At 44.3% G+C, this 12,254-nt stretch overlaps 1 protein-coding gene across 5 annotated transcripts in view; it reads right to left on the bottom strand.

Annotated features, from left to right (window-relative positions):
- Window positions 1-12,254, bottom strand: part of PHACTR4 (phosphatase and actin regulator 4) — a 141,565-nt gene that overhangs the window by 34,591 nt on the left and 94,720 nt on the right. For 3 of the 5 annotated variants that reach the window (XM_032759507.2, XM_058444311.1, XM_058444312.1), the window contains 4 exons: window positions 10,768-10,941; window positions 9,706-9,786; window positions 2,964-3,128; window positions 2,045-2,431 (listed from right to left, as the gene is read on the bottom strand). In XM_032759507.2, coding sequence (XP_032615398.1) covers window positions 2,045-2,431; window positions 2,964-3,128; window positions 9,706-9,786; window positions 10,768-10,941 — 807 coding nt within the window. Of the gene's footprint in view, window positions 1-2,044; window positions 2,432-2,963; window positions 3,129-9,705; window positions 9,787-10,767; window positions 10,942-12,142; window positions 12,171-12,254 lie in introns of all 5 variants that reach the window. The other 2 variants (XM_032759508.2, XM_032759506.2) reach the window with 2 other exon arrangements.

Below are 12,254 nucleotides of genomic sequence, written 5' to 3'. Positions count from 1 at the left end.
TCAGTGTCATCTGGGAACCTATTAGAAAGGCAAATTCTCAAGCCCATCCCAGACTTACTAGAATCAGAAGCTCTAGGGGTAGTGTCCAGCGGTCTGTTATCATAAGCTTTCTAAGTGATCCTGAGGAGAACACCAGTTTGCAAACACTACTGTAAGGAGCTGAGGTCTGGACCTGAGAGTTGAAAAGCCTATGTTCAGTTTCTATCTTTCACTAACTACAACCTTTTTCTTTTTTTTGAGATGGAGTTTCACTCTTGTTGCCCAGGCTGGAGTGCAGTGGCACCATCTCAGCTCACTGCAACGTCTGCTTCCCGCATTCAAGCAATTCTCCTGCTTCAGCCTCCCGAGTAGCTGGGATTACAGGTGCCTGCCACCATGCCCGGCTAATTTTTTGTATTTTTAGTGGAGATGGCATTTCACCATGTTGGCCAGGCTGACCTCAGGTGATCCACCCGCCTCCGCCTCCCAAAGTGCTGGGATTACAAGCATGAGCCACCGCGCCTGGCCTACAACCTTGAATGAGTCACAATGTCTTCATGTTCTAATTGCCCTACCTATGGAAAAGATAAAATCGGTTTCCTGCAGCACAAGGTAGTTTTGAAAACAAGTACGTGAAAGCTCCCCAAGTTCCTCACAGATAAGTCAACATGACACTATCCATCCAAAGTAGTGGTAATAACTTCATCCTGTTTTCATCAAGCTACTCCAAACTGTCATATTCATAAAATATTCTAAGCCTGTTTTTCAAGGTTTGAATCACTCCACCCAACATGGTGATATTAAATATTTAATGAGCATAGTTTTTATTCATTCATTCAATCGTGAACAAGAACTTTAAACAGTACTAAGCCTAGTATCATTTTTCCTGAAAAAACTATATTTTTATTAGCTTTGAAGCACTCATTAGCTTTCCTCTCCCGTTCTTGAAAATTCTTCTAAGAAATTGTGCATTTATATAAAGAAAGTAGACTTAAATAGAACTTTGGGTAAATGCAAAAAATTTACTAAACCCATACAAATTTTACTGATTACGTTCCCTGCTTTCTCTACCATCACTTATTTTAACATAAGAATGGCATTCTTAATTCTCCCAAGATAAAACATGATTTTATCAGAACAATTTAAGTAATAGCTTCTGCAGTTCCCTATGAAGACAACTATGCCAGACACTGAATCCCAAATTCCACTGGCATCTACAGAATCATCTTTTTATCTACTAGACTCATTTATGCTTATGGAAGGCATAGGTAGTTTTAAGTAGATTAAAAAATTTTCATTTGAAAAGTTTGCCTTGCCCCTTGTGAGCTGAGGCATTATTCTAATTTTTCAGCAAGTGCCACAGATAATAATTCCAAGCAGGTGGAATCTGTTATGGTCTTCACATATCCAGTTCAATTATACACACACACACACATACACACACACACACACATATAAATATGTATAGTGTTTTGGAATCATTGTTTTAGGAAAACAGATTAAATATTAGATTAAAAAATAGGTTAAAACCCCCCAAACTTAAATCTAATCTTAGTGATGTTTACATTTATGGCCATCTGCCTCAGTTTCATGACTTTGTTTGTTTGTTTTTGTTTTTTTGAGACAGAGTCTCTCTCTGTCGCCCAGGCTGGAGTGCAGTGGCACAATCTCGGCTCACTGCAACCTCCGCCTCCTGGGTTCAAGCAATTCTCTTGCCTCAGCCTCCCAAGTAGCTGGGACTACAGGCATGCACCACCATGCCCGGCTAATTTTTTTTATTTTTAGTAGAGACGGGGTTTCACCATGTTAGCCAGGATGGTCTCGATCTCCTGACCTTGTGATCCATCCACCTCGGCCTCCCAAAGTGCTGGGATTACAGGCGTGAGCCACCGCGCCTGGCCTATTTTTTCTTAACCTAAGACTTTTCTCTATATTGAGGTCATTCAAAGGGACAAGATATGGAAAATTCTCACAGACCAAATCAATATTGTACCAGTTATCAAATAAAATAACCATCCAACATCAAACCAAACCCAAAACACTGGAAGCATACAGACTTACTTACCAATGACAGGGTTGCTATTTCTGTGAGCTGGTTTAGGGGGAGGGATAGGGGGCTGCTTGGCAGGGACCATATGAGTGAGGCTTGGGGTAGCAGTAGTGTTAGTGCTGGCAGGAGCAGCAGGCAGAGTCCTGGGTGCTGGGGAAGGGGTGACAGAGAGATTAACAGTCTTTGTGAGGCTTGTGGCAGCAGTGGTGGCAGCGGGTGCTGTGGTGATGGAGGTGGAGATGATGAACCTTGCCGTGCCGCCAGAGGAAGTGGCATCCTTTCCTTGCCCTTCACTTGCTTCATGAGAAGAGGACAAGGGTCTTTTGGGAGGAAGTAAAGGCAGTTTGGGTACATTCTCAGGAACAGACTCTGCTTCAGAATTAGGCTGGCTTCCAGTTGAGCCTGTGTAATAACATGTATGATATAAAAAGGGAAGAGAGAGTAACAAGAGAGACTGAAAAAGCTAACACATCTATGAATTTATGGCCAATTTCACCAATTAATTTGTAGATTAGCTTATAGGTTACAGTTCTCAATGCCTCCCAACCTCCCCATACTTAAGAAATGTCAGTAAGAAAGGCTCATTAAGAGTTGCTCATTGTGGTAGCGATTCTTCACACGAGGGCCAGGCTACTGGAGGAGAGCCACAACAAAATTCCTTGGGTGAAAGAAGTGGAATGTGTAGCTGGAAAAAATCCTATAGGTATCTGATACTTAACATCCTCTTCCCTTCTTGAAGATCACAAATTTAGGTGTTTTGTGAATAAAAGCGGGGTGGGGGAGGAAATTCCCCTTGAAGTTGCTAGTTAAGGTATTGCTAAAGGAGAATGTAATTCTCTCTAGATTTCACTTTTCCCTGTTCTCTTGCAAACCCCTTATGTAAGGAGAATAACTGGCCCGTGGCTCTTAAACTCAAAAATCCAGAGTTTCTCACCTAGTCGTTTCTTTAGGTCCTCTTCTGGAATAGCTTTCCTAAGACTTGCTGATCTTACTGGCTCTTCCTCTACCTGGACTGGACTAGATGATCTGGCATTCCCTATGGGGGTGGTATGGCCATTCTTCAACATGGCATGGCTTGGCTTTCCTGGATCCTCACCACCTGCAACGTGAAAGAAGAGTACAAAGTGATGAAGTTGGCATGAACAGATAGAAGAATTAGTAATTTCTTTTTTTCTCTCTCTCTCTCCTTTAAATTGAGACAGGGTCTCACTATGTTGCCCAGGCTGGTCTTGAACTCTTGGGCTCAAGCAATCAGCCCACCTTAGTCTCCCAAAGTGCTAGGATGAATGGCATGAACCACTGCGCCTGGTCAGAGTTGGTGATTTGAGACAGGGTCTCACAGACCAGGCTGGAGTGCAGTGGCATGATCTTGGCTCAATGCAGCCTCTGCCTCCCAGGCTCAAGTGATCCTCTTGCTTCAGCCTCCCAAATAGCTGGGACCACAGGCGTGTGCCACCACACCCAGCTAATTTTTTGTATTTTTGATGGAGATAGGATCTCACTATGTTGCCTAGGCTGGTATCGAACTCCTGGGCTCAAGCAATGCACCGGCCTCCGAAAGTGCTGGGATTACAGGAGTGAGCCACAGCGCCTGGCCCAGTGTTGGTGATTTTTTTTTTTTGAGACGGAGTCTCACTCTGTCGCCCAGGCTGAAGTGCAGTGGCCCGATCTCGGCTCACTGCAAGCTCTGCCTCCCGGGTTCACACCATTCTCCTGCCTCAGCCTCCTGAGTATCTGGGACTAGACGCTGCCACCACACCCGGCTAATTTTTTGTATTTTTTAGTGGAGACGGGGTTTCACTGTGTTAGCCAGGATGGTCTCGATCTCCTGACCTCGTGATCCTCCCGCCTCGGCCTCCCAAAGTGCTGGGATTACAGGCATGAGCCACCGTGCCCGGCCCAGGGTTGGTGATTTCTAACCTTTCTTATCTTCTTTCCCCCGTCTTCCTGTTTTAGTTTATTACTGAGATCTCGATTATCTGGATGCTTAAACAGAAATAAGTAATTTCTTTTTCCAACACATGTTTGATAGCCTATTATGTGCCAAGTATGTTGTTATATGAATAAGACAAATAAAAGCCGGGCGCAGTGTCTCACACCTGTAATCTCAGCACTTTGGGAGGCTGAGGCAGATGGATCATCTGAGGTCAAGAGTTCGAGACCAGCCTGGCTAACATGGTAAAACCTTGTCTCTACTAAAAATACAAAAATTAGCCAGGCATGGTGGCAGGCACCTGTAATCCCAGGTATTCGGGAGGCTGAGGCAGGAGAATCAATTGAACCCAGGAGGCAGAGTTTACAGTAAGCCAAGATTGTGTCATTGCACTCCAGCCTGGGCAGCAGAGCAAAACTTCCATCTCAAAGAAAGAAAAAAAAGGCCAGGTGTGGCGGCTCACACCTGTAATCCCAGCACTTTGGGAGGCCGAGGCGGGCGGATCACAAGGTCAGGAGATCGAGACCATCCTGGCTAACACGGTGAAACCCCGTCTCTACTAAAAATACAAAAAATTAGCTGGGTGAGGTGGTGGGCGCCTGTAGTCCCAGCTACTCAGGAGGCTGATGCAGGAGAATGGTGTGAACCCCGGGGGGCAGAGCCTGCAGTGAGCTGAAATCGCGCCACTGCATTCCAGCCTGGGTGACAGCGAGACTCCGTCTCAAAAAAAGAAAGAAAAAAAAAAAGACAAATGAAAAGGGCAAACTTATTATATATAAGTAACTACAATGTTAAATGTCAAGAGCTCTAATTAGTGAAGTACTGTGGTAGGAATGAAGAATAAATCATTTTCCTGGAGTAAGAACAGTTAGGAAGGCATCACAGAAAGTACATGAGCTGGAGTTGAGATGGTCTTGCTATGTTACCAGAATGGGCCTTGAACTCCTGGGCTCAAGCAGTCCTCCTCTCTCAGACTCCCTAGTAGATGAGACTATGGCACACACCACCATGCCTTGCTTTGAACTGGATCTTGAAGGAGTAGGAGCCTATCACACTGAATAAAGACAGTCTGTTTGGAAGAAAGATAGCATGTATAAAGGTGTGAAGTTATTCAACATGTTTGGGGCACTGGCAACTAGTTTGGTCTGGCAGGAGAATAGATTCACATAAGAAATGGTTATGGGGGGCCGGGTGCAGTGGCTCACACCTGTAATCCCAACACTCTGGGAGGCCGAGGTGGGTGGATCATCTGAGGTCAGGAGTTTGAGACCAGCCTGGCCAACATGGTGAAACCCTGTCTCTACTAAAAATACAAAAATTAGTCGGGCGTGGTGGCAGGCGCCTGTAATCCCAGCTACTCGGGAGGCTGAGGCAACAGACTCCGTCTCAAAAAAAAAAAAAGAAATGGTTATGGGCTGGGCACAGTGGTGCTCATGCCTGTAATCCCAACAATTTGGGAGGTTGAGGCGGGAGGATTGTTGAGCCCAAGAGTTTGAGATCAGCCTGCGAAACATAGTAAGACCCTGTCTCTACAAAAAAGTAAAAAAACTAGCTGGGTGTGGTGGCACACGCCTAGTCCCAGCTACCTGGGAGGCTGAAGTGGGAGGACTGTTTGAACCCAGGAGGTCAAGGGTATAGTAAGCCATGACCAGACCACTGTGCTCTAGCCTGGGTGACAGAGTGAAATCCAACATCATTCTTCATGAAGTTCCAATAAGAGGTGGAGTGTGGGCTCAAAGTAATGAAGATTCTAAGGCAAGTGAAAAGGTACTTCTAAGGCCAAAGTAATCTGACAACTACTTTTTATTTTTAAAACAGGGTGGGGGTAAGATGACAACAACTATACAAAAATAGTAAGTTACTGCCCATGTTTAACAAAAACAAGATTTTCTAGAATACTGAAGCAATGATTTCAAAGCCAACAAAGGCTGCTCTTTGTGAAAACAACATAATAAAAGTTTAAGACAGTGTTAATTAGTTTCTACTCAGCACGCACTAGTGAAATACATGCAAAAGTGATCAGTTACCTCAAGTTACTTAATCAGGGATGTCTACTTTGCAGTATCATTTCTTATATTAAATATAGAGGGTTCTGCAATGTTAATGAAGTGGAGTAGTACTAAGGGGCTTTAACATCACTGAGTGTTCTCCCTAAACCCAGAAAATCAATGAAAATCAATTAAATATTTTACAGTACAGTCAAGTTAGCATTATAATCAACCCAAAAGCCACCTTTTTTTTTTTTTTTTTTTTTTGAGACGGAGTCTTGCTCTGTTTCCCAGGCTGGAGTGCAGTGGCGCGATCTCGGCTCACTGCAAGCTCCGCCTCCCAGGTTCATGCCATTCTCCTGCCTCAGCCTCTCCGAGTAGCTGGGACTACAGGCGCCCGCCACCACGCCTGGCTAATTTTTTGTATTTTTAGTAGAGACGGGGTTTCACCGTGGTCTCGATCTGCTGACCTCGTGATCCGCCCGCCTCGGCCTCCCAAAGTGCTGGGATTACAAGCGTGAGCCACTGCGCCTGGCCTTTTTTTTTTTTTTTATTTTTTTTTAAACAGGGTCTCACTCTGTCGCCCAGGCTGGAGTGCAATGGTGCAATCCATACTTAACTGCAGCCTTCAATCTTCTGGGCTCAAGCCATCCTCCATCTTTTGGGCTCAAGTAGCTAGGACTACAGGCCTGCACTACCATACCTGGCTAATTAAAAAAAAATTTTTATAGAGATGAGGTGTCACTATGTTGCTCAGGCTGGTCTCGAACTACTGAGTTCAAGGGATCCTCCCACACTGGCCTCCCAAAGTGCTGGGATTACAGCATGAGCCACCGTGCCAGGCCAGCCAAAAGCCCCCTTTAAGTATGAAGAGGACTTCAAGGTTCAAACACTACTTTTGGCCTAAAATGTAGATCTATAAGCCAGCATGAGGCCCATCCCTGTTTTTAGATACAGAATAAAGCTTAGGTCATTTATCTGGTTGGCAGAATGGCATCTTGTCCAATGGCTGCAACTTGTTTATTAATTGGGCCTCTGAACTTGTAGGCTAAAAACAACTTGGATTAGGAGCTAATAGAAAGTACAGGGCAAAAGATCATCGGGCGTGGTGGCTCATGCCTGTAATCCCAGAACTTTGGAAGGCCGAGGCAGGAGTTTGAGACCAGCCTGGCCAACACGGTGAAACCCTGTCTCTATTGAAAATACAAAAATTAGCTGGGCGTGGTGATGCATGCCTACAATTCCAGCTACTCGCGAGGCTGAGGAAGGAGAATTGCTTGAACCCAGGGGGCAGAGGTTGCCATGAGTGTAGGGCAAAAGAGACTGAAAGTGAAAAACAAGAAATAAGTAATGTATGTGGTTTATGATAAGTGAGCAAGAAAGGCGAAAAGAAAGGCCATGGAAAGTGGAACAGCTGTATCAAAAAAGCAAGGGCCAGGCCAGGCACGGTGGCTCACACCTGTAATCCCAGCACTTTGGAAGGCTGAGGTGGGTGGATCACTTGAGGTCAGCAGTTCGAGACCAGCCTGGTCAACATGGTGAAACCCCATCTCTACTAAAAATATAAAAATTAGCCAGGGGTGGTGGCGGATGCCTGTAATCCCAGCTCCTCGGGAGGCTGAGGCTGGAAAATTGCTTGAACCCAGGAGATGGAGGTTGCAGTGAGCCGAGATCACGCCACTGCACTCCAGCCTGGGCGACAGAGCGAGACTCCCTCAAAAAAGAAAGCAAAGCAAGGGCCACAGAGGTGCTACAATGGAATCATTATAGTCGTACGTAACTACCTAAATACTAAGAAGATTTTGTGTCCTAATGTAAAAAACAAATAGAGTTATGTAAAACAAAAGTTATACATGCTCATAACTAAGTCACATACAAAAAAAAAAAAAGAAAGAAAAGAAAGAAAACATCGCATAGTGCCTGGGCACAGCAGCTCACGCCTGTAATCCCAGCACTTTGGGAGGCTCAGGCAGGAAGACTGCTTGTGCTGCCCACAAGTTTGAGACTAGCCTGGGCAACATAGGGAGACCCTGTCTCAATTAAAAAACAAAAAAAAAGCCCACCCATGTTCCCACCTCAACTTCAGAGGTCACCAATTGTAATAATATTTCAAATTGCTCCTTCAAGCTTGTTTTCTCTGGTTAGTTTTTATACAGTTGAGATAATAAATCTTCAATACATACAATTTAATTTTTTGAATAGGCAATATATTCACATGGTTTAAAGCCCAGAAAGTATACAGTAATACTCCATCTGTTTGGTTCCTTTCCCCTATTCTTCAAAGGATATGATTTTTTTTTTTTTCTTTTTTGAGAAGGAGTCTCGCTCTGTTGCCCAGGCTGGAGTGCAGTGGCGCCATCTCAGCTCACTGCAACCTCTGCCTCCTGAGTTCAAATGATTCTCCTGCCTCAGCCTCCCAAGTAGCTGGTACTACAGGTGCCCGCTACTATGCCCTCCTAGTTTTTTGTATTTTTAGTAGAGACGGGGTTTCACCATTTTGGCCAGGCTGGTCTCAAACTCCTGACCTTAAGTGTTCTGCCCGCCTTGGCCTACTAAAGTGCTGGGATTACAGGTGTGAGCCACCATGCCTGGCCAGTATACAATATGGCTTTCAGATTTTGCCTCATGCAACATAACTCAGATGAAGAGAAATGAGATGCAACCAATGTACTATACTTTCACATTTATAATAACTTGCTTCATAGAGTCACACATTGAAGAAAGTCTTGACATTATTAAACAAACAATGACTGGTGGACTGGTGCAGTGATATGGGCATGGGGACAAATGTGTTCAAAAGAGAAAATGAGCTGGGCACGGTGGCTCAAGCCTGTAATCCTAGCACTTTGGGAGGCCGAGGTGGGCAGAACACCTGAGGTCAGGAGTTCGAGAACAGCCTGGCCAACTTGGTGAAACCCCCATCTCTACTAAAAATGCAAAAATTAGCCAGGCACAGTGGCTCACGCTTGTAATCCCAGAACTTTGGGAGGCCAAGGCAGGCGGATCACCTGAGGTTAGAAGTTCAAGACCAGCCTGACCAACATGGTGAAACCCCATCTCTACTAAAAAGTCAAAAGTTAGCTGGGGGTGGTGACAGGTGCCTGTAATCCCAGCTACTTGGGAGGCTGAGGCACAAGAATTGCTTGAATCCAGGAGGCAGAGGTTGCAGTGAGCCGAGATTGCGTCACTGCACTCCAGCCTGGGCAACAGAGCGAGACTCTGTCTCAAGGAGAAAAAAAAAAAAAAAGACACACAATATTGTAGCTGACACAAAGTTGAGAATGTACACAGAGGAAAGGAATGTTTGCCCCAAGGAAGGAAGGGTGAACTTTTTTTTTTTTTTTTTTGAGACGGAGTCTCGCTCTGTCACCCAGGCTGGAGTGCAGTGGCGCGACCTCGGCTCACTGCAAGCTCCGCCTCCCGGGTTCACGCCATTCTCCTGCCTCAGCCTCTCCGAGTAGCTGGGACTACAGGCGCCCGCCACCACGCCTGGCTAATTTTTTGTATTTTTAGTAGAGACGGGGTTTCACCTACTCGATCTCCTGACCTCGTGATCCGCCCGCCTCAGCCTCCCAAAGTGCTGGGATTACAAGCGTGAGCCACCGCGCCCGGCCGAACTTTTTTTTTTTTAAAGGCCATCCTCCAACCCAAAAATAGCAATACAAAAGAAAGAAAGAAAATTCAAATATCTAGTCAGACCCAATCAAAGACCAAGTGCACAGAGACAGGCATATGCTATTCATTTGTAAACTCACCTTGCTCAGGGTCTTCCAACAGAACCCCTCTTTTAACCAGCTCTTCTCTTGGCTTTCGCATAGATATTTTCCGTTCTAAAACTAACATTAAATTGGAAAATGGCACTCAGAAATGTGACAGTTGAAAGTCAGCCTTACACTTAGCATTCTAATTCTACAGGTAAAAGAATAAAGTAGTTTAAGTTTATATTCTCAGGAAAGAAAATAACTAGCAGACTAACTTCAAATTAAAAATCTTAAATTCCTTTTATTACCTGTGCTATCAGGAAAGCATCACTTCCAAAAAACTAGCCTTACATAATTGTAACTTAAGAGAAAATTTCACTAGTAAGTTATTTATGGATGAACTTTGTGTGGATGGGCAGAGTAGAAAATAAGCATTTTATTTATGTATGTATTAATTCATTCAGTCATTTTCTTCACCAAGTTCTGATGGAAAGAAGCATCTTAGATTTGCTACAGTTCAGGAACTCCATTCACCACTCAATAGATAGTTATATCCCATCAAAATACAAACATGGGAATGAGGGTATACAATATTAGGTTTAGTAAATGACCATTTTGATGTTTAATTCCAAAAGATTAAACTCTGGCCAGCCACAGTGGCTCATGCTTGTAATCCCAGCACTTTGGGAGGCTGGGGTGGGAGGATCGCTTGAGCCCAGGAGTTCAAAACCAGCCTGGGAAACATAAGGAGACCCCGTCTCTACAAAAAATTTAAAAATTAACTGGGCACACTAGCTCATGCTTGTACTTCTAGCCACTTGGGAGGCTGAGGCAGGAGGATTGCATGAGCCCAGGAGGTTGAATCTGCAGTGAGCTGTGATTGTGCCACTGCACTCCATACTCCAGCCTGGGCAGAGGGAGATCCTGTCTCACCAAAAAAAACCAAACAAAACAAAACAAAAAAAAAAAACAAAAAAAAGAATAAGAAAAGAATAAAAGATTAAACACCCTCTTCAAATAGAGGACTACAGAAACTTGGGAAGATAAGGAAAAATTAAATACGTCTCACATAGAGAATTCTACCTCAGAACACACATTTAACCCTTAATATCTCACCTTCTGAAGTCTCTTTAAACTTATCACTACTTTTTTTTTTCCTCCATTTCCAGGGCTTGAAGATCTTGCCAAAGCCGGAGAACTTGCTCTTCCTTTTGGTAGGAGGCGTTGTGTCTCCTGCTTCCACACTGTCCATGACCATGCCTGGCTCTGTAGCGGGCTGGTCTGCTTCCTCTGTTACATGGAAAGAAGAGAGGCAAGGAAGCAAATGTATGATTTCAGCATAATCTCTAAAATGTCCCTTCCCCTCTCTTCCTGTGGTAGTTGGAAAGGACCGGAGCAACGATGAACAATCATGCAGACGGAGACTCCTAGACATCACAGGGACACCAAACATCAAAATCCATTAACAGATAAATTACTCAGGAGAAAAAGGAACCAAAGCAAGCTGACATCATTTTAGGACAGAGCCTGGTGAAATGATCAGAGCCAGCTCAACATCTTTTAAAGGCGCATGTATACAAAATGTGGATGTCTTACCAAATGCATGAGATCTTGCCTTACTGAGGCAGGGAATTCCTGACTCATTAGTGAGTGAATCATTGTCTCTATTAAACATTGCCTTTCCCTGCCCTTTTCAGGATATAAATAGTTCAGGGAGAGGTAACACATTGTTAATACCTTACTTACATCTGGTCATCAAATTATTTTCTCCCTTCACAAAAAGGGCCCTAGGTATTGGAAGATGATCAGGGTTGGGGGGCAGAAGCATTAGAAAGCGGGTACATTAAATTGGAGGGAAATGTTTTCAGAAAGTAGAGGTGAGATTCCAATTTGTCTACCATAGTAGTGCTTTAGAGACAATCATAGGCTGGGCACAGTGGCTCATTTCTGTAATCCCAGCACTGTGGGAGGCTGAGGCAGGCAGATCGCTTAAGGTCAGGAGCTTGAGACCAACCAGGGCAGTAAGGTGAAACCCTGTCTCTACAAAGAATACAAAACCAAAAATTAGCTGGGCATGGTGGTGTGCACCTGTAGTCCCAACTACTCAGGAGGCTGAGGTGGGAAGATGGCTTGAGCCCGGGAGGTCAGTGCTGCAGTGGCCTGTGATTAAGACACTGCACTCTAGCCTGGGCAACAGAGTGAAAGCCTGTCTCAAAACACACACACACACACACACACACAAAATCATAACATTAAGGATTTGACACAAAACATAACTGACATGATACATGTGCAGAATTGAAATAAAAGGCCATGAACCCCTCATAATGACCACGCATGCAGGGTTTAGTTAGTTAGTTTTAATGGCAGAGACAGGAGAGCCAAGGCGGGGCCAAGAATTTAAAGAAAGGAAAAAAAAAAAAAAAATAAAACCAGCAGGAAGGCAACAAAAAAAAAGCAGGAAGGTACACAATGCAGCTTTGCACTCCACCTACTGTTCCAAGGTTCTCTGGAGAAGTCTAGAGAGGAAGAAAAAAAAAGTCATGTGGAAAAACCGTCCTGAAATTAAAGTGGAACCTCTACTTTGTAGAAATACATCAAGG

The sequence above is a fragment of the Hylobates moloch genome, unplaced genomic scaffold (genome assembly GCF_009828535.3).
Source record: "Hylobates moloch isolate HMO894 unplaced genomic scaffold, HMol_V3 SCAFFOLD_9, whole genome shotgun sequence".
Lineage (NCBI taxonomy): Eukaryota > Metazoa > Chordata > Mammalia > Primates > Hylobatidae > Hylobates > Hylobates moloch.
This window is presented reverse-complemented; position numbering and strand designations above follow the sequence as displayed.